The 26134-nt window shown below is 46.5% G+C and overlaps 1 protein-coding gene across 7 annotated transcripts in view; it reads left to right on the top strand.

The window, feature by feature from the left end:
- The window catches only part of DAB2IP (DAB2 interacting protein), a 316629-nt gene that overhangs the window by 35357 nt on the left and 255138 nt on the right, over positions 1-26134 (top strand). For 3 of the 7 annotated variants that reach the window (XM_080990826.1, XM_080990830.1, XM_080990829.1), the window contains exon 1: positions 11779-12128. The exons of 1 other annotated variant lie outside the window; for it this stretch is intronic. In XM_080990826.1, the coding sequence (XP_080846952.1) occupies positions 12005-12128 (124 nt within the window). In that variant the 5' untranslated portion in view covers positions 11779-12004. Of the gene's footprint in view, positions 1-11714; positions 12129-26134 lie in introns of those variants that run through there. 3 more of the 7 variants (XM_080990827.1, XM_080990823.1, XM_080990825.1) reach the window with 2 other exon arrangements.

Below are 26134 nucleotides of genomic sequence, written 5' to 3'. Positions count from 1 at the left end.
CGACAAGGTGCAATGCGCAATTGCTCCTCCAGGGGACAGCAAGCTGTAAGGAATGGAGGCCACTTTAGACGCAAGAGAGATTTTTCTGTGCTTAGAGGGCAGGTCTTTCCTATTGCCCATCACAACGGCAATCAGAAAGAGAATTCATGGTTGCAATTGAGCAAATTTGCACAAAAATGTGCTGCACAACTTAATCCAGGGTTTGACGTGCCCTGAATACATTTGTCTAGCTGGACATCCTGCCTGCTGGACTTTTCAGAGTTCATCAGCCCCATTTCCTTAATGGGGAGGGACGGTCATTTGGAGCATCCATCACCATCCTCCTGAATCTACTGAGATCATTGAAATAAAAGCAGGAGGGTTTTGGTGGAGCAATGACCCATACCATATCCTTCTCCGTGCAGATCCTGGTATCTGGGAGCAAAGAAAGATTGCACAGGAATGAGTGTGCTGGCCATCAATGCCTCTTCAAAGAGACCTTGATATTAAACGACATGACAAGTGTCCCTTCCTTAGTGAGGAAGCTCTTGCTGCTTCCGGGGCTGGCAAGAGATATGAGAGCCATCCACTCACTTTTGCCTCTGCCTATGACAGAATGTGGCCCTCAAGTTGAATAGGTTGCCAGCCCCTAAAAAAATCTCACTGCAAGGCAAGATAAAGGCTTGGAGAAAATGAGGGCAGTTGGGGCGTTCACATTCATTAGGGCAGGCCCCCTCCAGGAAAAGGATTTTGCCCTGTCCTAGACTGGGCGGATAGAAAGCAGGAGGTCCCAAGGAGTGGATGTTTTGCTTCAGAAATAAAGTGTTTCCTTTCATTCTGCACCAGCCGGGCCTCTGCCAGAAACTTAATTGCTTGCAGATGACTTTTTCTTTCATGGTCTGCCAGACTGAAACTTGTTTGGGGCATGGGGGCGGGGCGGGGGAGCTCCACCATGTGGCCTTTGAGGTGGAGAAAGAGATGTTCATTCTTGATATTTGTGCCATATGCTGCTTCCAAGTTTCATGGTGGGCCCTTTGCATTTTGAAAGGAGCTTTAGTCTGGTCTTGTTGGGTTGAGAGACTCGCTCAAAGAAAGAGCTGGAATGTAGGTCTTCCAGGCAGGTGGAGACCAAGGTACTAGAGGCGCTTAAGAAAGGGTTACAAATCTGTACCCGGACAAATTCCATCCCCAGAATGTCCCCAGATCTGCAAATCTGTTCCCGGGAAATATGGCAGCGGCAGCCTCAGCAGCCCAGAGCCAGCCTGGTAGCGCAGTTGGTTCTGGCTGGTTTCAGGAGCTGCTTGCTGCCATGGCGCCCGCCGTTTCCCCTGCACCACAGCAGCAAGCAGCAAGCAGCAAGCAGCAAGCAGCAAGCAGCTCCTGAAGCCAGCCAGAGCCAACTGCGCTACCAGGCTGGCCCCTCCTGGGCAACGGCCGCCCGCCCGTGACTCTTGAGCCTCCCCTGATCTGTCAAAACAAAGGGGGAAGAGGGAAGGAGATCAGGAAAGGCTCAGGAGTCATGGGCATGTGGCGTGCCATTGCCCAGGTAAAAGGTAAAGGGGCCCCTGACCATTAGGTCCAGTTGTGGCCGACTCTGGGCTCATCTCGCTTTACTGGCTGAGGGAGACAGCGTACAGCTTCCAGGTCATGTGGCCAGCATTACAAAGTCTCTTCTGGCGAACCAGAGCAGCGCATGGAAATGCTGTTTACCTTCCCACCAGAGCAGTACCTATTTATCTACTTGCACTTTGACGTGCTTTTGAACTTCTAGGTTGGCAGGAGCAGGGACCGAGCAACAGGAGCTCACCCCGTCGCAGGGATTTGAACAGCCAACCTTCTGATCGGCAAACCCTAGGCTCTGTGGTTTAACCCAAAACTCTGCGCATTTATATTTCACAGTTTGCGAAAGAAGGGCTTTGCACCTTTATACAATATGCATGTGTGCTTGGGCCCAGGGTCTTTTGCCTCACCATCCATGTTGCTACTCAGCTTCCCCCCCCCCAAAAAAGTGTCCCCAGATTCATTGAAAAAAATCTGGTAACCATAGCTTAAGAACAAGAGGAAAACTTTGCTGCTGGATCAAGCCAGCAACCCATCTAGTCCTGCTTCCCATTCTCACATTGGCCAACCAGATGCCCCAATGAGAAGCCTGCAAGCAGGACAGGAGCGCAACTGCAGCACTCCCCCCACAGGAGATACCCAGCAACTGGCTTTCAGAGCCACGCTGCCTCCAGCGATGGACTTAGATTGTAACAATCATGGCTAGTAGTCATTGATCGTTTCCTCCTCCACCTCCATGACAGTTGAGGGACTTGGGTATGTTTAGCCTGGAGAGGATAAGATGACTGAGAGCTGATATGATAGCCATCTTCAAATACCTGAAGGGCTGTCATGTGAAAGATCTAGCAAGCTTGGTTTCTGCTGCTTCAGAGGGGAGGGCCCAAATGGATTCAAATTACAAGAAAGGAGATTGAGACTAAACATTAGGAAGAACTTCTTGAGGGTAAAAGCTGTTTGATGGTGGAGTGGACTCCCTTGGAAAGGAGTGGACTCTCCTGGGTTGGAGGTTTTCAAATGGAGGTTGGATGCTCATCTGTCAGGGATTCTTCAGCTGTGATTTCCTGCATTGTAGACTTTGGACTTGATGACCACTAGTTTGCCAGTGGGAAAAGCAGAATGCTCATCTAGATAAGAGATAGGGAACCACAGGCCTGGGGCAGTGGGGAGGGGATCTGTCCCTCCAGCTCTCTCTATCAAAAGCCGCCATGGAAGCGATAACTTACCCTTACTGTTGCCTTGTGTGTGTGTGTGTATCCCCAGAGGTATATTGCTACTGAACATTGAGGTTCCATATCAGAGCTAGTAGCCACTGTTATAACTTGTACTGTTGAGAATACAAAGATCAGCAAGCAATGACATTGGGGTGTAGATTTGGAAAGTCACAATTTGTTACCTAAAGGGATGCTTATTTATGGGACTTTTCACCCACATTGCTGAATAATTAGAAAGCAAGGCATCACCAAACAGGGACATTGCCTTATTTGTTCAATCTAGCCTTCCATTGGCTCTAATAGATTCCTAGCTTCTGTGCAATAATCATGTGAGGTTCAACCGTTGCAGGAAAGCCACACTGCGGTATGAGCGCATTAAAATTTCAGAAAGCTTTTTGCAGATTTTGTGGGTGTGAAAAGCAAGAGCATGGCTCCTCCTGCTTTTTCTGATTTACAGTGGTACCTTGGGTTAAGAACTTAATTCATTCTGGAGGTCTGTTCTTAACCTGAAACTGTTCTTAACCTGAAGCACCACTTTAGCTAATGGGGCCTCCCGCTGCCGCCACGCAATTTCTGTTCTCATCCTGAAGCAAAGATCTTAACCCGAGGTAATATTTCTGGGTTAGCGGAGTTTGTTACCTGAAGCGTCTGTAACCTGAAGCATATGTAACCTGAGGTACCACTGTATTTGCTACTTGCTCAAGTCAGGTGGTGACATCACAGAAACTCTTGAGGTCAATGGAGGAAAGTGAGAGTAAATGGCCCCCTCACCACATGGCTAGGGTGGAATCACTTGGAATGGGATCAAAGGTAAAATGCCAGGGGAAAGCCCCCTCACCCCAGCTGAAAACCCAGGAAGGTGGTTGTTGGATCGGTGGTGCCTTGGTAGTCAGTGATGTGGATTGGAGCCTCTGCTACGAGCAGAAATTGGGGGGCCTCACAGCTGCAAAAATCTCACAGTCAGAAAAGCATCCAAAAAGAACATGTTAACATAAAGGAATATAAATCTATGCACAACATTACCACAGCGTTTAGACCTTGCATTAGTTTCGTTGCTATGCCAGTTGCTAGAATATGGTTACCAGATTTTTTTCAATGAATCCAGAGACATCCCCTCCTTTTTTTGAAGCTGAGTAGCAACAGGGAGTCAGTAGTGGGGATGGTGAGGCAAATGACCTTGGGCCCAGGCACATGTACATATTGTATAAAGGTGCAAAGCCCTTATTTTGCGTGCTGTGAAACATAAATGCGCAGAGTTTTTAAAAAACCGGGCAACGGTTGCCTGCCTGCAACTCCTGAGCCTTCCCCGATCAGTCAAAACATAGGGGGAAGGAGATCTGTACCGCCGGACGTCCCCGGTTCCCCTTCAGCAGTGGTGGCAGCAGCTGCAGTCAGCAACCCGGAGCCAGCCTGGTAGCGCAGTTGGCTCTGGCTGGCTTCAGGAGCTGCTCGCTACTTGCTGTCCGCTGCCACGGTGCCCGCCATTTTTCCTCACCGGAAGTTCCAGCAAGGAAAAATGGTGGGCGCCACGGCAGCGGGCAGCAAGCAGCTCCTGAAGCCAGCCAGAGCTGCCGCTGCCACGTTTCCCAGGGACAGATTTGCAAATCTGGGGACATTCCGGGGATGGAATTTGTCCAGGGACATATTTGCAAGTTCAGGGGCTGTCCCTGGGAACCGGGAAAATCTGGTAACCCTATGCTTGAAGCCACAGGAGGGCAAAGTGCTGCTCTTGTGCTCAAATCCTGCTTGGAGTTTTCCATTGGGGGCATCTGGTGCTGTGGGAACGTGATGCTGGACTAAGTGGCCACTGGTCTGATCCATCAGGTGCTTCTTGTGAACTGGGCTTGAGTGCTTTCTGCAAGCAGGTCGTTGGATTTTGATGGCGGTGGGAGCTGCTGCTCTCATTGCAGTTGGTGATTTCTTGATTGATGCTTCTTGTTGCCTGTAGAGTCCAAGGAACAGGGCAGGTGATACATCAAAGAGAGTAGCTTCTAAAAACATTTCTTTGGGCAGTTCCAGTGTGCCGAAGAGCTGCAACACATACGCAGAACCTGAGATAAACCTGAGATAAGTAGGAAAATTCCACTGGGCTGTAAATTGAGTTAACTGCCAAATAGCAAAATTATACCCTGGGGGGCCATAAAGGGTTTCTGGTATATTTTTGTTTTTGAAAAGGAAACTGGAGAGTCTTGGAGACTAAGAGCTGAAGTCTCTCTCCCAGACCCCAACTCCCCTCCCCCCACCTCACATTTAAAAGTCAAAAGGCCATGGAAGTTTTATGCTCAGAAAATGATTGGTAGGAGATTTAGGATGTACAAAAAAAGAACATCTTTGTGCATTACTTAACTGACTGGTGGAACCTATTGCCAAAAGGAGGAACAGGCAAACCTACAGAGCAGGAGGAGAGGTCTATCAACAGTCATTATGCTTAAGTAGAACCTCAGTGTTCAGAAGCAGTCTACCTTAGCATACTAGTTGCTGGGTGTAGTGATAGGTAAGGGCTACATTCTCCAGGCCATTCTTGTGGTCTTCCTGGATAAATCTCTGGGGTGCAGGGTGCTTGTCTAGGTAGAACATTTGCCTCATCCAGCACTCAGAAAACGACCTCTTGGCTGGGGAACTCTAAAAGAAGACAATGAGAAAGAAAAAAAGAAACCATTTCTGCTGGCCAGCAAAGTAAACAGATATTGATTCAAATGGGAATTCAAATGTGTCTTTATTTCAGGTCTTTTCTGCAACTAGACAGTATATTATTGGGGGTTGTTGTTAGTTTGTTTTGTTCTTGTATTTGGCGTTTTTATCTTGCATTTTTATGCTGTGAACTGCCCTGAGATCTTTGGATGAAGGGCGCTATACAAATTAAATGAATAAATATCTGATTAAGGCAAGGTTGTGGGAGAAATCTGATTCAGCTCACATTTAAAGGCCTACCTACTACCAAATCCACTATGCGAACTGAAGCACAGCCATCCTTCAAAATTCACACTTCTTCGAATTTTGCAGTGCAGATCTCCAGCTGAGTGATGGGGTACAAAAAATGCATATGCTGAGGGTGAAGCACACAAATGAATGCATATATTGATGAAAATAACATACAAAACAATGCATGATATTAGGGAACATTGCTCTGCAGAAAAATGTGCAAAGGTAAAATTGCACATAAAAAGGTATATACAGTAGTGGAAGAAATTCACAAATGGCTCTATGATACAACTTTAAACAGTCGTGGCTTTCTGCAAAGACTTCTGCAACCTGCTTTTTTGTTAAAGGTGCTGAGAGTTGTTAGGAGACCCTGTATTCCAGAACTACAATTTTCAGAGTTCCCTGGGGAAAGGGCTTGATTGTTAAGTCACTCTGGAAATTATATTTCTGTGGGAGGAATAAAGATCTCTCAATGATTCTCAGCACCCTTAGCAAACCGAAATTCTCTAGGGGAAGCAATGGCTGTTTAAAGTGGTATCATAGTGCTTTAAAGGTATGGCACAAATACTCTCATGAATTCTCATGGGGACTTGAGAAAAAAAGGGGAGGAGAAATTGCAAGCTGATGTAGATATGTGGAAAAATGAAGACCTGAGAGAAACCAAAACTGACAGATTCACCTGTCCATACTTACAATTAAGGCCCTCCAACATGCAGCAGCCTGCCTGCTCTCAAACAACTAACTCCCTCTGTGTCAGTCGCTGCCTGGGCTTGAACCAGGAGCCCATGGGGCTTGGTCCACAGCCACCTTGGGTAGTGAGCCACCAGCGGATCCCTTGGCTCGCAGGACCTAGAGCTGGAGTGAGGAGCCTGTAGCTGGATTCAAATGAAAAGACAGGAGATTCCAACTAAAAATTCGGAAGAACTTTGTGTAAGAGCTGTTCAACAGTGGAACAAACACCCTTGCGAGGCAATGCATTGATGGAGGTGTTCACACAGAGGTTGGATGGCCACCTGTCAGGGCTACTTTAGCTGTGATCCCTGCGTTGCAGGGGGCTGGACTAGATGGCCTTTAAGGGATCCCTTCCATACCCTCCAGCATTGCTGTGATGAAAATAGGGATGTCCTAAATGCTACTACAACTATTACTACTAATACTATTTATACCCCACCGTTCTGACTGGGTTTCCCCAGCCACTCTGGGCAGCTTCCAACATATATAAAAACAATAAAACTTTTTTTTAAAAAAACCTTCCCTATAAGGCAGGCATGGCCAAACTTGGCACTCCAGCTGTTTTGGGACTACAATTCCTATCATCCCTGACCACTGGTCCTGTTAGCTAGGGATGATGGGAGTTGTAGTCCCAAAACAGCTGGAGGGCCAAGTTTGGCCATGCCTGCTATACAGGATTGCCTTCAGATGGCTTGGGGGGCAGATAACTCCATACCCTCCAACATTTCTCTGATGGAAAAGTGTGGCATTCTGGAATCAGATCAGAAACTGGGACGACTTCTGTAAATCTGAGACTGTCCCTAGAAAATAGGGGCACTTGGAGGCTCTGCCCTTCCCACTCCACAGTTCCGACTTGCTGTTCCTTGACCACAACCCTCATAACCTCCGGTCACTGGCCATGAAGGCTGTAGAGCTACAGGTTCCCAACACCTGTGGTTGTGTGTCCCTCCACCATGGCCATTGGCTCTTTTCCAAAGGGAGACTCACTCTTCTGGCCTGGCCTTTGCCCGGCCCATTTCCCCCCACAACTGGATCTGGGAGAAACCTGGTGCCAACACAAATCTGGTGTTCTCTCCTTGTAATATGGGCACATCAGGTTCAGGGATAACCGTAGTTAGAAGGTGGCAGCCCTAGGGTGGGGTTCACCATGACCCTGGCACCCTATCCAATGTGAAAGAGCAGTCTGCTTGTATGTACATCCAGCCCTGTGACAGAAAGATAGCTATTCAGAGAGCAGGCTTGTGAAGTTGCATTTTTTGGCAGATTTTTATGGATATGAGGGCCAGGCAATTTTGTTTCTGTTGGCTGGGGATTCTTGGGTCGGAACAGAGTTCACAGCAGGGGGCACAGGTTGCCCAGGGCATCAGCAGTCACTGGGTAGCAATGTGTCCCCTGCCAGCTCTTGTGAATGATTGATCTCGGTCTCTCTGTAGCTCGCAGAGCCCTCGGGCTATGAAAGGCTGTTCTCACTCGGGAAGCAAACAAACCAATATTAGTGTCTCCCTGCAGCCATCTTAGAATTTTCTCTGGTGCTGACCCAGCAATTTCTGACGATCTTGCACAAACCACCGCAAGTTGAGGAATAAATCTGAGCTCTCAGAAGTCCAATTGCAAGCAACATTTCCACCCTCCCCCTAGAAAATGGGGTGGTGGGGATTGCAGCAAAGCCTTTTAGGGACAGGAGCAAACTGCAATGTTCAGTGATTAGAAATCTCTCTTGAGCCAGAGAACCTTAAGGTAATTTTTGCTGAATGTCAGGCTATTTCTATCTGAGTATAGTTTTAATGAGTGTAATAGAATGAAGCTGAAGGAAAAAGTTATCTAGCGGGAACATTCAGCTTGGATTTTCTGGACCATTGTGAAACAGCAGTTTGTGTGTGTGTGAAGTTCTCAAACAGCTTTGAGGGGCTCTCTGGCAGCCTCCTTCTTTACAACAGCACCGTTCCATTGTCACAGCCCAGAAGCCATTTTGTTTTTCCCACAGTGCCCTGGAGTGCACCAGAGCATTGTGGACCAAAATGGCAGCCACCACACAAAAAAATGGCGGTTCTGACTGAACATGAAAAGGGCAAAATCACCTAAAGTTCTACTAGTGAGCCCCACTTCAATTCTGTGGGATTAAGACATTACACATACTTCTGTAAAACAAGAAAATCTTTAATAAAAAAATAATAATTCTGTGGGATTACCAACCTCATATAACAAACATGCTTAAATCTAATCAATGCATGAAGGGGTTAAGACGGAGTAAATGTCCTGCCAGCCTTAGGTCACTTTGGGAATAGGTAATCAAGCCTGTTAGTGATGTTTGGAAGTGAGAGCTGGACCATAAAGAAGGCTGATCGCCGAAGAATGGATGCTTTTGAATTCTGGTGCTGGAGGAGACTCTAGAGAGTCCCATGGACTGCAAGAAGATCAAACCTCTCCATTCTGAAGGAAATCAGCCCTGAGTGCTCACTGGAAGGACAGATCCTGAAGCTGAGGCTCCAATACTTTGGCCACCTCATGAGAAGAGAAGACTCCCTGGAAAAGACCCTGATGTTGGGAAAGATGGAGGGCACAAGGAGAAGGGGACGACGGAGGACGAGATGGTTGGACAGTGTTCTCGAAGCTACCAGCATGAGTCTGACCAAACTGCGGGAGGCAGTGGAAGACAGGAGTGCCTGGCGTGCTCTGGTCCAGGGGGTCACAAAGAGTCAGACACGACTAAATGACTAAACAACAACAACAACAACAACAACAACAATCAAGCCTGTGTTCCCCTCTTGGTCTACCTGATGAACTCAGTGTGCGAAGAGACTAGCATGTGAAGAACATGTGGTCTTTTTCTATGCTATAAGAAGAGGGAATGTTGGAAGGAACTTGGAAGGGGATATTTTAAAAGTCCAACAACCTAAATTTCCAAACTTTACTCAGCTGCATATTTTGCAATTTTAAATCACTGCTGGGGTTTTCCCAGCAAAGAGTACTTGCTCCAAACTTGGACCCTGGCATTATCCTGGATCTTGGACTTCTTCTTTTCTACTGATCTTTTTTTCTGTGCCACCAGTGAATCTCCCAAAGGGACTGGCAAATTTGAGGGGGTCCCTTTGCTCAGCACGGTCCACTTGATGGCATGTTGGTCATGGCTGGGACTTGGGATTGGTTTTACAACCAATCACTCTTCAAATGAAACTTTGGGAAATGTAGCTCTTTGAGGGGAAAAGGGGTCACCTAACAACTGCCTGATATCAACAGGTGGGGTGTTCCAAAGTGCAGGGGTGCTGCCACACCAAAAGGTAGAATTCTTACAAACCAAGGACTGCATTGGAGACGTCCCGCGTTTCAGTTCCCAGCACAGTTAGTAGAGCATGAGACCCTTAATCTCAGGGTTGTGGGGTTCAAACCCCACCTTGGGTAAAATATTCCTGCACTGCAGGGGGTTGGACTAGATGATCCTTGTGGTCCCTTCCAACTCTACAGTTCTATGATCCTATGATCATGGCTCACCTCAAGCTGCTGCCCACCAGGCAGTCCAGCCACACCAGTCAGAACAATGACCACGACCCTGGCGTCTTTTTTCTTGGCTCCCCTTGGACAGCTGCCTCCGGCTCAGCCTTCACACCTGCAGGGGAGGGATGAACCCCCCATATTGGCCATTCATGATTTGTCACCACCACCATTAATCATTCCCATTGTGCTTCCGTTCTGCTCTAACAGGGAGTGGTGGTGGTGGTTGGGGAGAGTATCATTAATCTTTTTATATAAGGGCCCTTATCTTCTTTGAAGCACTTCTGTGAGACTGGCCATTTTTTCCCCACCACTTACTGGCTCCTTGAAATGCTTCTTGTGTTTTGCAGGAGAGGGTTTTGCCTTGCTCTCTTGTCTCTTGCTGAGAGAGCAGCCTCTTTGGCCAGCAGGTAAATATTAAAAGGAGCTCCCAGAGGTGGGGTGGAAGAGAAGGCGCAGGCATACCCCCTCCCTCATCTGCACCCCACAGGAAGAGCAGGAGTCATCTGTCAGCCAGCTGTGTTCGTGTTTGCTTGACCCGAACATGATGTGTTGATTGGCCCGCTCCACAGGGCCTTCAGAAAGTTACTTTAGGGTGCCTCGTGTGGAGCTGCAAAACGTGGCCTGGACTCTTAGGAGGAAGGATGACTGAAGACCAGCTGCAGGAGAACAACAGGGGGAGGAGCAATACCATGCCTCTGCCCTGATTGGGGGCTTCCTGGGGCAACCAGGGTTGATGGCCACCTGCCAGGGGGTTCTTTAGCTGCATTGCAGGCGGTTGAACTCCTTGGGAGCTGCCTTCTTATCCCACAGTTCTATGATTCTGTGACTGCTGTGGGAAGCAGGATGACGGACTCGCCAGCTCTTCGTGCTTCGAAGTAGAGCCTCCCTATTCAGAAGCAGTCTACCTCAGAGTACCATCCAGTGATGGTGATGTAAAACTATTGTCTGTGAACTTCTCATTCCATCATGGTTTCAGTGAGATCCAGCTGCCAGGCTCTACTCTCTTGCTTCTGAGGTAGCACACCAGAAAAATACTACCTGGGCAAACATGGTTTCATATGGATTCTTTATTTCTTTATGACATTTATCTCCTGCCTTGCCTCAGGGCTGCAAACCATGCATTTGCAAAACAATACACTTAAAAAATAAGCTAAGGAACACATTTAAACCATTTAAAAGCACCTTTCTCTGTTATTTTTGCCTCTTTATGATGCACACTTCCTCAATGCAAGCGTCTGCCGTGCATATCTTGGCCAGAGAACTGCATCAACAAAATCTGGAGAAGTATGAAATTTTAGGGAGTTTGCACGTTGCTTCGGGAGGCAGAAATCAGGCAGCTTCAGGTTCAGATTTGAGCTGAACTTCTCTTTCCTACCCCCTACCTAAAAGGGGTTCATGGTGGAGAAGAGGCAGGCAGTGCTAGCCAGCTGGAAACCACGAGGACAAACAAGTGAGACCCAGACATCCCTAGTGGCGGGAGTCCAGTCCAGGATTTCCCCCTTCTTAACTTGCTCACAATCTCCTGCTTCCTTTTTCCAACTCTTGAAAAAAGAGCTTATCTTTGAAGAGGAGAAGCGGGTGGGAATGGTTATGTTGTGTTTATATTGCCTGCTGCTGAGAATGTTGGTTGGGGAGCCATGGACTGTGTTCCTGGCTTTTATTTCTGAAATAGCCCATGGCTGCCTTTGAGGACCCCCGATTTTTAAATTGTTATTTCTCCCTACTCCTCTTCTCCCTCCCTCTCTCCCTCCCTCCCTCCCCCTCCTTTTTTTTTTTTTTTTTTTTACAAAAAAAAATTACTTTCTTCTGTAAACTGAGAAGGTAGAAAGATCCGGGTGGGGGCTAGCCTTGCACATAAGAGAGAGATCTAAAAAGAAAGCGAGACAGCGTGAGGCGAGAAGACATGTCGGTCAACGGTAGGAGAAGTTGTGGGAGACCCTCTTACTACTACCGTCTACTGCGGAGGTCACGTCTACAGAGGCAGCGAAGCCGGTCCAGAAGCAGGAACAGGCCACTCAGCCGGGGTAATTTTCTCTAGCCGATGTTTTCCTTGGTTGAAACGGTAAACCACTTTTTCCCTTTTCTCAATCTGCTGGTTGATAAGGCGCATGGATAAGACTGGGCTCCTGGGATTTACGAAAGGACTAACCAACGGCGGCTACATGGTGTGGATCTCTGTTGGTGCAAGGAGGATGCAAACTTTTGGATTGCTCAGCAGAGAATTATTTCCAGGTGGGAAGCCAGGTTCCTCTGTTGCACCTTGAAGGGAAAAAAAGATTTGTTATGGCTCGACAGAATTGTCAGATTATAAGCAGAAACAAGTGAATTTTGCTTTTACCCTGTTCCCACATACTCTTTTGTTCCTTTCGTTATCTCCCGGGTTTGCTGTGCCCCTCCCCCTGGATTTTGATTCAATTAGAAGAATATCTTGCAATTGCAGAGAGTTGGATTAGTTGATACTTCTGCATTGCAGGAGATTGGACTAGATGACTAGATGACTAGATGGCTAGATGACTAGATGACTAGATGGCTAGATGACAATTCTCCGGTTCTAGAGTCTGGAGTCAGAGCTTGTGAGTTTACCTTGGGCTTTCCATTCCTTCAGTCAAGGGTATCACTAGGTACTTAGATGACTCAGGGTGCAAGCCCATGGCACAAAATGTCACTCTGGGTAAGTTGAGATGGTGAGTGGCTGGAAGCTCTGCAGTGCTCCCAGCTATGTTAGAGAGATATTTTTGAGCTTTTTTAAAAATACGTCAAAATCTCCACTTCTGACATTGGTTGCCATACGTCCAGATGTAACCGTAAGCTATGTTATAAGCAAATGTTAATTTTTCTTTTTCCAATTATAGTGTGTGTGTGTGTGTGTGTGTGTGTGTGTGTGAAAAGAGTGGGAAAGGGCAAGAGCAAAAGGGAGGGGTGGGTGGGGGGACACACAGTGTTGGCAGATTCAGGATAGATAAAAAGAGGTGCTTCTTCAAGCAGCATAATAATAATAAAAATTAAAAAAAAATCATACCCCGGACATTTGGCTGGGTCTCTCCAGCCACTCTGGGCCGCTTCCAACAAAGTATTAAAATACAGCAGTCTGTTAAACATTAAAAGCTTCCCTAAACAGGGCTGCCTTCAGATGTCTTCTAAAAGTCTGGTAGTTGTTGTTCTCTTGGACATTCTGGTGGGAGGGCGTTTCACAGGGCGGGTGCCACTACCGAGAAGGCCCTCTGCCTGGTTCCCTGTAACTTGGCTTCTCGCAGTGAGGGAACCGCCAGAAGGCCCTTGGAGATGGACCTCAGTGTCTGGGTAGAATGATGGAGGTGGAGATGCTCCTTCAAGGATACTGGGCCAAGGCCGTTTAGGGCTTTAAAGGTCAGCAAACTATGGAACTCCTTTCCCCAGGAGGCAGTGATGGCCACCAACTTGGATGGCTTTAGAAGACAATTCATGGAGAAGGATAGTGTTGTTGATGGCTTTTAGCCACCATGACTACGCTCTGCCTTCACATTCTGAGGCAGCAATGCTTTTCAATGCTGCTTTCTGGAAGCACATGGACTAAGATTGCCCTTATACTTTGGTCCTGCTTGCTGGTTACCCCCTGTGCAAACAGGATGTTGGACCAGATGGGTCATTGGCCTGATCCAGCAGGGCTCTTCTTAAGTTGGTATGAAGGACAAAATGTTTTGCACGCAAACACACACTCATAATGTCCTCCACTGCACCTGAAAACAGCAGAGTAGTTCCTGGACTGTAGGCCAGGCTGTGTGGCACACACACGAGGACTCACGGCAGGGAGGACAGCAGGAGGACTGTCCCCCCTGCCCCCAGCACCTGCCATCTGAAGCAGTGGCCTCTCTCTGCCTCATGGTGGGGTCAGCCTCATCCCAGTTTGCCTCTTAATGGTGCCCCTGTCGTCTTCACTTCATGTGTATTTCCTTTCCTCTGAGCCAGTGGTTCTCAACCTGTGGGTCCCCAGATGTTGTTGGACTACAACTCCCATCATCCCTGAGCTCTGGCCTTGCTAGCTAGGGGTGATGGGAGTTGTAGTTCAACAACATCTGGGGACCCACAGGTTGAGAAAGGCTGCCTAAGCCTCTTCAAGTTGTATCCAACAAAGTTATCCTCAGTGCAGACGTTGAATTAATGAACCAAAGTTAGTCATGTACATCAAGAAACTCTGGTGGGTCTACTCTAAGTAGGGCTCCTATTTAGCTACAACTCTATATCCAACAAAATGCTAGATGGAACCCAATGTTGATGGAATCATAGACTTAATGTCCAAAGCTTGGAGCCAGGGTATAGTTGAGTGTCTGCATAGATCTTCAGCGGGGGCCTCCTGTGGGTATCTCAGCTGTTTGAGGGCCTCATGGGTGGTTACAGGGTGGGGCAGCTTTCCTTTGGTAGGGCATGAGACTCCTAATCTCAGGTTAATGGGCTTGAGCCCCACATTGGGCAAAAGATTCCTAACTGCAGGGGATTGGACTCTACAGCTCTATGGTTCTGTGATTCAGGGGGCTGCTTTGGTCTCGTTATTATTTCAGCACCAGGCAGAGACTTTTATTACTTTCTCAAACATTTTAAATGCCATTTTAATTCTGCTGACTGTTTTATGACGCTCTCTGGGATCTCACAGCCTTTTCCATTTATTAATAATGTTGTGCTGGCATTTCCATTTTAATTGTTTTGCTGTTTCTTGTAAACCGCCCTGGGTATAAAAATACCTTATAATAAATAATCGCTAAATAATAAGGGCAGTGCCAATATTCCTTCTTCAAAAACCTTGTGTGTGGAGTGCCTAAAACACTGCTAAATGGAAGTCCTGGTGTGATGCTACACAATCGTCAAATAGCCATATATTTTCTTGTACATTGACCCTCATTCTCCTGCACACCAGTGTAACTCCCATATTTTAGGGACTTTAGGGAATTTTTGCTTTAGGGAAAAGGTAAGAGGTGACGAGAAAAACATATGGAGTTGTGAATGACACAACACCTCTCTCGTAACACTAGACCTCGTGGACATCCAATGAAGTCAAATCTTGGAGGATTTAAGACAGATAAAGGGAAGTCCTTCTTGATGCAGTGCAGAGTTAAAGTAGAGATCTCTCTTCTGCAGGGAGGCACTGCTGGCCACTAACTTGAGTGGCCAAGTTCATGGACAAATTCATGGAGGAGAAAGCTATCAGTGGCCCCTATCCATGATGGCGATGCTCTGCCTCCACAGTCAGAGGCAGCAGGGCTTCTGAATACCAGGAACCACAGGAAGAGAGAGGGCTCTTGTACTTGGGTCCTGCCCATGGGTTTCCCATTGGGGCATCTGGGTGACCATGATGATGATGATGATAATTTATTATTTGTACCCCGCCCACTCTGGGCAGCTTCCAACAAAGATTAAGAATACATTAAAATGTCACACATTAAAAACTTCCCTAAACAGGGCTGCCTTCAGATGTCTTCTAAATGTCAGGTAGTTGTTTATCTCTTTGACATCTGGTGGGAGGGCATTCCACAGGGCAGGTGCCACTACCGAGAAGGCCCTCTGCCTGGTTCCCTGTAACTTGGCTTCTCACAGTGAGGGAACCACCAGAAGGCCTCAGCGCTGGACCTCAGTGTCCGGGCAGAACGATGGGGGTGGAGACGCTCCTTCAGGTATATTGGGCTGAGGACAGGGTGCTGGACGAGATGGGCCATGGGCCTGATCCAGCAGAATCTTCTTATGTCCTTAGAAATATACTTATTTGCATATTATATTGATACTCTTCTTTTCCTCCCAGGGCCTCAAGATGGTTCTCATCTTTCCACCCCTTGCCCAATCTTATCCTCACAACATCCCTGTGAAATAGGTTCAGCTGAGGTCACTCAGTGGTCACTCTCCATGGCCGAGGGGAGGATTTCAACCTGCATTTCCTTTAAAAGAAACAACCCAAAGAACAAGTGACTATTAAATAGATGAATACTATTTGCTCAGTCCCAGCTCCTGCCAACCTAGCAGTTCGCAAGCATGTCAAAGTGCAAGTAGATAAATAGGTACCACTCCGGTAGGAAGGTAAACGGCGTTTCCGTGCGCTGCTCTGGTTCGCCAGAAGCAGCTTAGTCATGCTGGCCACATGACCCGGAAGCTGTACGCCGGCTCCCTCAGCCAATAAAGCGAGACGAGCTCCGCAACCCCAGAGTCGGCCACGACTGGACGTAATGGTCAGGGGTCCCTTTACCTTTACATTTTTATGGCATAAAAAGGTTGTTGCTTTCATACCCCACTGCCTGGCCATTGTGGGGGAGAAATATGTTGGCCTAGATGCTGGATCCAGATGCTGGGCTTTTCCTTGAGGCCCCACTTCCAACTCTGTAATTCCCATTGATTTGAAACTCCCTGATGGCTACCTGGGGAGAGGTGGGGATCCTCACCTTCTCTGGAAGTCAAGGTTACCTGCAGAGTTTCTTTCAACTAAAAACAAACAAACGGGATGCTGAACAGATTGGTTGGAAGGTCTTGGGAATCTTGAGGCTTCCAATATAAGTTCTTGTCCTGAAGTTCTTGCCATTTGTGGTTGAAAACGATATATGAGAAGCATGCTTGATGAAAGTGGATTCGTGACTTACTGGGTTGGCAAATTCTATCTCCTGTCTCCCCCTCCATTTTTTAAAAAATTCATTGCATATAAGCGCCAACGTTTTTCCTCCTAGGTGCTCCAGGTGGCACAGCACATGGTTCTCGCCCTCCTCATTTAATCTCTACAACAACCCTGCGAGGTGGGTTAGCCAGAGGGAAACAGTGACTGGCCCAAGGCTTCATGTGGCTGAGTGGGGATATAAACCCTGGCCTCCCAGGTCCTAGCCTGGTACTCTAACCCAGGGGTCAGCAAACTTTTTCAGCAGGGGGCCGGTCCACTGTCCCTCAGACCTTGTGGGGGGCCGGACTATCTATCTATCTATCTATCTATCTATCTATCTATCTATCTATCATCTATATCTTTCTTTCTTTCTTTCTTTCTTTCTTTCTTTCTTTCTTTCCAAAAAAAATTATTCATTTTATAACACAAATAAAAAACACAAACAGAAAAGACAAACAATACATATCCTTATTTTTCTAAACATTGTTAAGTGGGCTTCCCCAAATCCCACCTCTCTGATTTTCATCTTACTTCATCTTTAGCAGTTTACATATATCATAATTTCTAACCATCTCCCCCCCCACACTTACTTTAATCATGAAACCTTCACATGTTATCACTTATAAAATACACTATCTTCTACTTCTAACCCTACCACCTATATCCACTTCCAAAGCTATTCTAAGATTTAAATATTAACATATTTTTTCAAATATTCCTTAAACTTCTTCCAATCTTCTACCACCTTCTCTTCTCTCTGGTCTCGGAGTCTCCCAGTCAGTTCAGCAAGTTTCATATAGTCCATCATCTTAATCTGCTATTATGGACTATATTTTTTTTTTTTGGGGGGGAATGAACAAATTCCTATGCCGCACAAATAACCCAGAGGTGCATTTTAAATAAAAGCACACATTCTACTCATGTAAAAACATGCTGATTCCCAGACCGTCCACGGGCTGGATTTAGAAGGCGATTGGGCTGGATCCAGCCCCCGGGCCTTAGTTTGCCTACCCATGCTCTAACCATTACACCACACTGACTCTCTTTTTCACATTGGAAGTGTGGCTCTTTAGGGCGGTACACTAGGCAGGTGGCGTCCTGAGCATCCCTGCGCTGGGCTTCAGCAAGCGATGTGTGCTTGATTTTATTTTACTTTCCCTTGATGTGCTTGCTCATACGGTTCGTTCATTCAACTCCAGGCAGCTACTGACCCAGTTGCGGTGTTAAAAATAAGATCTTACACTCTCCCTCCCAGGACATGGAGTGCTCATTCCTGCTGTCTTCCCCACAGTGCACACATTAATGCAAGCACATTTGCACACAGAGAGAATGGTAGAATTGTAGGGTTGGAAAGCATCCCAAATGACCATTTAGTCTAACCCCCTGCAATGTAGGAATCACAGCAAAACAACAACAACAACAACAATAATAATAATAATAATAATAATAATAATAATAATAATAATATATTTTTTATACCCCGCTCATCCGTCTGGGTCTTCCTAGCCACCCTGGACGGCTTCCAATAAAGTATTAAAACACAGTGGCTTGTTAAACATTTAAAGCTTCCCTAAACAGGGCTGACTTCAGATGTCTTCTAAAAGTCTGGTAGTTGTTCTTCTCTTTGACACCTGATGGGAGGGCATTCCACAGGGCGGGCGCCACTACCGAGAAGGCCCTCTGCGTGGTTCCCTGTAACTTGGCTTCTTGCAGGGAGGGAACCGCCAGAAGGCCCTCGGCGCTGGACCTCAGTGTCCAGGCAGAACAATGGGGGTGGAGATGCTCCTTCAGGTCTACTGGGCCAAGGCCGTTTAGGGCTTTAAAGGTCAGCAGCAACATTTTGAATTGTGCTCGGAAACGTACTGGGAGCCAGTGTAGGTCTTTCAAGACTGGTGTTATATGGTGTTATATGGTCTCGGCGGCTGCCCCCAGTCACCAGTCTAGCTGCCGCATTCTGGATTAGTTCTAGTTTCTGGGTCACCTTCAAAGGTAGCCCCACATAGAGCACATTGCAGTAATCCAAGCGAGAGATAACCAGAGCATGCACCACTCTGGCGAGACAGTCCACGGGCAGGTAGGGTCTCAGCCTTCGTACCAGATGAGTCTGGTAGACAGGTGCCCTGGACACAGAATTGACCTGCACCTCCATGGACAGCTGTGAGTCCAGAATGACTCCCGGGCTGCACACCTGGTCCTTCAGGGGCACAGTTACCCCACTCAGGACCAGGGAGTCCTCCACACCTGCCCGCCTTGTCTCCCAAAAACAGTACTTCTGTCTTGTCAGGATTCAACCTCAATCCCTGACAGATGACCATCCACCCTCTGTTTAAAAACAGTCCATTGCCATTTGTGGTCATCCATTCCACAGTCAAACAGCTCTTGTCCTCAGAAAGTTCTTCCTGATGTTTAGTTGGAATCTTCTTGCAACGTGAATCCGTTGGTTTGGGTCCTCCACTCTGGAGCAGGAGAAAACTTGCACCCTCTTCTATGTGACAGCTCTGCAGGTATTGGGAGATGGCTATTCTATCTCCTATCAGCCTTCTCTTCTCCAGGCTAAACATGCCCAGGCTCAAGAGTATTGGTAGCCACTGCGGCAAATGGCGCCCATGGTGCAGGGGCTTTCCTGACCACCTTGCCAAAAATGCCTCGCAGTGAGGAAGGACCCCATTGGCACTTCCAAGAGAACGATGTGGGATGGAGAGCCTTGCCAGGCAGTCTTTGATGGCATTAGTGGCATTGCCAGGCAAACAACTGGGGGCCAGGGGCCGGGGGAAGTTTCCAATCAGAAATTGCCTCAGACAGTTGGCTCAGTTTGCTGCCTGAAAGGGCTGGCCTGGCCCTATTCATGAGACATAATGTGAGGGTATTTATGAACTCCATGAGAGAACCTTCTCTGCTCTTTCCAGACACGCGGCTTCTTCAGTTCACCACCTTTTAGCTGTGGGGGCGAGACCACTCCAGGGGTTCCCCTTTCTCTGCTCTTTTCTGAGTCATGCCTTACCTAAAATCTGACAACACAAGGAAATTCATTCTCATTCCTACTGATCCTTCCCTGAGAGTTATTCATTTCTGAGGTGATGTGACTCATGGGGCTGAAGAGAAGCTCAAACCGAGAGTTTAAAAATGAGAAATATTGGCTATGAGCAGGGAGGGGAGCCCTGGAATGTTGGCAGGGGCAGGCGCTGTTTGCTTTGGTCAATAATTTCTTCTAAGCAGGAGGATTCGTTTCATAGACACAAAGCTGTTTCCAGGAATATGTTAGTGGTATGGAGCAAATCTCCTTTGAGGAAAGACTGCGGTGCTTGGGACTTTTTTCATTTAGAGAAAAGGTGAGTAAGAGGCAATGTGACAGAGTACATGATGTTAATTGTAGGCGCCCATGGTGCGCCTACAATTGCTCATAGATCTACTTTTAAGTGACAGCCACAAGGTACAGCCACCAGACAACTTTTGGGGATCTGAATTTTCAGATTTGGAGCAATTCTTCTTCTTCTTCTTCTTCTTCTTCTTCTTCTTCTTCTTCTTCTTCTTCTTCTTCTTCTTTATATACCCAGAGGTCTCAGGGCCGTTCAAAGAAAAGATTCTTCCTTGCAGATGTAACCACAAATGATGCCCATAATTTGTTTGATTACTTTTATTTTAAAATCATTATTTAGATGGCTCCCCATAACACAATTTTCTCTTGGTAGCTTACAGGTAAGACACAAAAATCAAAATATACACAGCAATAATCACATCCACTGAAGCCCCCCTAATCACAGCAAAGGTTTGGCATTTGGGCTAGTGGTACCAGCACCAAGGTGAAAGGAGGAAGCTTTGCAGAGATGCTGGGGTGAGATTTGATGGGGTGAGGGTGGGCATGCAAGAGAGGTAAGTGGGGGGGGGTGGGGGTGTTACATATGCTGCGCCCAGAAGATGCTTGGCTAGCTCTGCATTGTTGTGTGAGGCAGAATGGAGGCATATTCCTCTCCTTCTAAGCTTGGAAAGAAAAGCTGGCTACAGAGTTGTAAAGGAAATTTGACCTTCCTTGGCCTGGACATTTCATATATATATATTTTATTAGTTTTTTAATATATCATTTTCAACAATTATTAAACATACTTTCATATCTTATACAATTTTTTTTTACTTCCATCAATCACATCTGAAAATTTTCCAATCTTTTCCACTTAATTTACATTTCTTACTTTCACTATTACATTTAAGTATCATAACTAATGTCTCTCTTCTTTATCTTCTTTGCAATATTTCCTATATTCCTCCTTACAAAACTTCTCATAGTCCTACTAGCGTAATTTGTTGATTACAGTTGCTCTTGAAATAGTTTGTATATTTCTTCCAATCTTCTGTGAATCCTTCCTGTCATCTTATCCAATTCTACGTAGTCCATTAATTTTGTCTGCCATTCTTCTTTCGTCGGTATTTCTTCTTGCTTCCTGGTCTGGACATTTCAGTGATGAGAACTGTAGGTGACCACTGCTCCTCCATTTATTACACGCTTTGGAAATGGTCCAAGCTCTGGGAAGGTGGGGTCCAGTGCCCTAGGGAGAACTGGCTGTGAGCTCGCGTAGGCCAGAGGCAGATAAGAACAAGAGCAACAGGCAGGGGCCATGATCCAAGGGAGCTGGGGGTGTCCTCACACCAGAGGTGAGTTGCTCAGTAACTAAGAAGAAGCCTCTGAGGCTGGGATTGATGCCTTTGTGGGGGTCAAACAAAGAAATGTTCAGGCCAGCCGGTACTGTTGTCTAGGTGGTGTCCTTGACTTAGGAACACAACTAGTTGTCTTGTACTGACTTGGTCCACCGGGCTCAAGCTTGTCTTCACTGACCGGCAGAGACTCTTCAGGATTTCCAGCAGGGAATCTCTCCCAGGCCCTTCCCTATTCTCTACTATCTGTGGACTGAACTGAATAATGCTAAAAGGACTCGGAATTTACGTAATTTAATTGGAAGTATATTTGCTTATCTTTGGCTGAACGGGGGAGGGGGGATGAACGGAATTTGCCTGCTTGCCAAAGAAGGTTTATTACTGAGCTATCTGAAGTACTCCTTTCCTAGGTAGAGAAGGGGCGTGGGAAATGTCGAAAACAGGACTTATACTGGGACAGTGTGATTTTCGCAGCTGCTGTTGAAGTTGTAAAACAATGTGAACATGGATTTTGGGGGGCTTTTTGGTAAAAGTTGTAAAACAATGAACCACATGACAGAGCAATGGAGAACTTCTGAAACAACAATGGGATGTTAGCTCTGCCCAAGGCATGATGGAAACATTGGCTGGGAAAAGATAGACTTAGGTTTTAACAAGGAAGGAAGGAACACCACGGACAGAATAAGTGTCGCAAACAGGAGGAATAAGGATATAGCTTCACCTATAAGTTTATAAATAATTTAATGTGTCAAGACGAATGGATGTCGTTAATGTTGCAGATGTTATATAAGGGATGGTTATTTTGAATGGAATGGAATTGAGAGGAATAAGATCTTGGAATGCAGAAACTAAGTAAATCATCAAACCATCAATTCTAGCACGCGGGAGGCCACCTAAATTATATAATTTGGCATCTGAATGATTGGGATTAGTGTTGTAATTTGGCATTGTTATAATGCGGATACCATTGGATCATTGTAATTGAAAATCAATAAAAATTATTGTCAAACCCCCACCCCCCACAAACCAAAATACATTAATTCTGGCAAATGAGCCACCATAGCCAATAGGTAGCTGTGGAAATCTGTGCCCCTGGCTTTTTGGACTCGCCTCCTCATGTACTATTTGAAACTAAAGCAGCACATTGGCTGCCAGATGTGAAATATATTGGCATTATTTTCAGCTCTCCTATCCTGCTACATCTGCACTGTATGTTTACCATTGTATATCGAGAGCTACTTGAGTGCTTTGTAGGATCAGGTCCCTACTTTCGCTTTTGTTATTTTTACTATTTTTAGCCTCTCGGTTATCAAGTCCAGACCGGTTACACCCCTGTACAGGATGGTCTTGGGGGAGTGCAACACTACGTCAGTCTCTTTAGTATTGAGGCAGCTATTTCTGGCCTCCAGAAGCACCAACTCCGTCAGAAGAGACGTTACCTTTTCTAATTTGATGTTAATTTCCTCCACTGCTCTTGCAGTCAGCAGACAGTGGTCCACGAGTATTTCCCCTTAGAATGGTGCCCTCTCGGGTAGTAGTTCATGGGATAGTTCATGAGCGCTCATCTCTGCAATCTCACCTGGGTGGTCTCCACCCGTTAAAGCGTCCCCACCTACCTGTGGAATTGTGCATTGCTGTGTAACAATTTGTTGGGTCTCTGGACCGTAATAAAGATTGATTGATTGATTGATTGATTGATTGATTGATATGTTTACAGCAGTATCATACCACTTTAAACAACCATGGTTCCCCCCCCCCAAAGAATCATGGCAACTGTGGTTTGTTAGTGGTTTGAGAGTTTCTAGAAGACAATCCCCCCACCCCGAGTGGTTTAACAAAATAATCCCTCTTCCCAGGGTTTGCTAGGAACTGTAGCTCTGGGAGCGGAATGGGAAGGCCTCGTAATAATGCTTAACAAACTACAGCTCCTGGAATTCTCTAGGGGAAGCCACAGCTGTTTAAAGTGGTATCATAGTGCTTTAAATGTATCGTGTGAGAGAGTGGCTTTAAACTAAGCAAAGTTGTGGCAAAACAAGAAGCTAGGGGCATGTTGCCCTGTCAGTTCTTTTTACTCATTGCTCTGGTCACTCCTGTCAAGGCAGCCGGCCATGCTCAGACCCCGGAGCCAGAGCCCGCGATTAGTGTACAGCCTCCGTCTTCTGTCATGATGGCCACCTCAGGGTGCCATAGTTCAGGCCCAGCCTTGTTCTTGAGTATACGAAGGTTACTGTAGCCCGACCGATGACATTATTGCATCGGGATGCTCTCTGTGCCTGTGGGTTGCCATGGCAACCAGTAGCCTTCATCCCCGATGATTAAACGGTATCCATGGCAACCCCAGCGAACAGTTCTGGAGCTAACCTGGTTTTTCTCTTTTCCCCCTCCAGCCATTCCATCTTTCCAATCGTAGATAAACCTTCACCATTTCATCATGCAGGGCAGAGGAACAAACCTAGATAAGTTAAGGGTCTCCAGCTCACCTCCTTGTCCTCATTATGGACTGTCTCCCCACTGTAGATGGAGGGGCATTTTCCCAGGAGAATGAGGGGTGGACCCTGGAGGCATTTCAAGGGCAGAGTTTGGAGACTGACTTAATGGACACCGGACCTCAGCATGGGCCAGAAGCACGCCATTGAGGCTCCCAGCCTCTCTCTCTCTCTCTCTCTCTCTCTCTCTCGCTCTCTCTCCACAACTACACATGGCAGAGGCAAACAGGGCCTTTGATCCGAGTGAAATGAAGCCTAGTTTTGCCCCTGCTTTAAATGCATGGTTTGAGTGTGGTCTGAGTTTCTCAGAGAGGGCGAGGCAAACAGACTCCACTTTTCTAAGGCCTGGTGTGCTGGGATTGGCCCTTGGGTGGGGGTCAGCTGATGAAATTCTGAAGGGGGCTAGTGTAACCCTTGAAGTCTTCCAGAAGAAACCAGAGGCCTTTCTCCTGGGCATAGTCGGTCAATTGGTGCCAAAGAAGGATAGAACTTTTTTCATGTATGCTACAACAGCAGCAAGAATACTCATTGCAAAGTATTGGAAGACACAAGATCTACCCACTCTGGAAGAATGGCAGATGAAGCTGATGGACTATATGGAACTGGCAGAAATGACTGGCAGAATCCGAGACCAGGGGGAAGAGTCGGTGGAAGAAGATTGGAAGAAGTTCAAAGATTATCTACAGAAATATTGTAAAATTAATGAATGTTAGAACGATGTCGGATAGAAATTAAGTGGTTTCTAGCTGTAATGCTTTAAGGGAATATGAAAAAGGGGTTGTTAAGAGGTAAAAATCTAATGTTACTATTTTAAGACCAAAGATTAGGATACTAAAAGAGGGGAGGGATTTGCTGAACCAACAAACTGAACTGGAATACAAAAAAGGGAGGTATGAGGAGGTCCGGGAAACAAGCTAAAGAAAAATAAGCAATGGAAAATCTGAGTGTTTTTAATCATTTTTATTTTGTATCTTTTTTTTCCCTTTCTCATTTTTTATTGTAATATCTTTAAAAAAATCCTAATAAATATCTTATATAAAAAAGAAGAAGTCTGGAGCTCAGTCTGCTAGGGTTAGAAATGGGAACTCAGCACTGGTGCAGCAGGAGGATGAGTGACAAGCCACTGGGCAGTGGTATAGTAAGTGGGGATTTTAGATTCTGGAATTCCTGGTCCTATGGGGCATTCTTTGGGTAGTAATGTGTTTGAGACAGCCCTGCTGCATATGGGCTGCCACCCCCTGCTCATTCTGCACTGGGGGGGCTCAAGATTCCTGATGGTATTGCTTGTGGTGGTTAAGCTGAGCCCCAGTTCAGGACCCACCCAACCATTCATCCCCACATGCCCTCCAACATTTCTCAGATGAAAATAGGGATGTCCCATTCCTTACTATTTATGCCCCACACATCTTACTGGGTTGTCCTAGCCACTCTGTGCAGCTTCCAAAATATATATAAAAACATAATAAAACATTAAACCTTAAAAAAAAACCCCTTCCCTATACAGGGTTGCCTTCACACAGCTTGGGGGCCAGATGACTCGATACCCTCCAATATTTCTCAAATGAAAATAGGGACATCCTAAGGAAAAGCGGGACATTCCTGGATCAAATCAGATGGCTTCTCTAAATCAGGAACGTCCCTGGAAAATAGGACACTTGGAGGGTCTGTGCCCATCATTATTAAGCCACTAAATCTAGTGACCCATTTAAGTTGGCTTTCAGACCCAATTCTGGCATGGGATGGTCTCTTTCAGGAGAGAGATGGGAGCATGGACCTTTTAGTTCTTCTGGAAACTTCTGAAACCTTTGACCATAGAATCATAGAATCATAGAGTTGGAAGAGACCACAAGGGCCATCGAGTCCAACCCCCTGCCAAGCAGGAAACACCATCAGAGCACTCCTGACATATGGTTGTCAAGCCTCTGCTTAAAGACCTCCAAAGAAGGAGACTCCACCACACTCCTTGGCAGCAAATTCCACTGTCGAACAGCTCTTACTGTCAGGAAGTTCTTCCTAATGTTTAGGTGGAATCTTCTTTCTTGTAGTTTGGATCCATTGCTCCGTGTCCACTTCTCTGGAGCAGCAGAAAACAACCTTTCTCCCTCCTCTATGTGACATCCTTTTATATATTTGAACATGGCTATCATATCACCCCTTAACCTCCTCTTCTCCAGGCTAAACATGCCCAGCTCCCTTAGCCGTTCCTCATAAGGCATCGTTTCCAGGCCTTTGACCATTTTGGTTGCCCTCCTCTGGACACGTTCCAGTTTGTCAGTGTCCTTCTTGAACCGTGGTGCCCAGAACTGGACACAGTACTCCAGGTGAGGTCTGACCAGAGCAGAATACAGTGGCACTATTACTTCCCTTGATCTAGATGCTATACTCCTATTGATGCAGCCCAGAATTGCATTGGCTTTTTTAGCTGCCGCGTCACACTGTTGGCTCATGTCAAGTTTGTGGTCAACCAAGACTCCTAGATCCTTTTCACATGTACTGCTCAC

The sequence above is a fragment of the Podarcis pityusensis genome (genome assembly GCF_964106645.2).
Source record: "Podarcis pityusensis genome assembly, chromosome: Z".
In the NCBI taxonomy this organism is placed as follows: domain Eukaryota; kingdom Metazoa; phylum Chordata; class Lepidosauria; order Squamata; family Lacertidae; genus Podarcis; species Podarcis pityusensis.
This window is presented reverse-complemented; position numbering and strand designations above follow the sequence as displayed.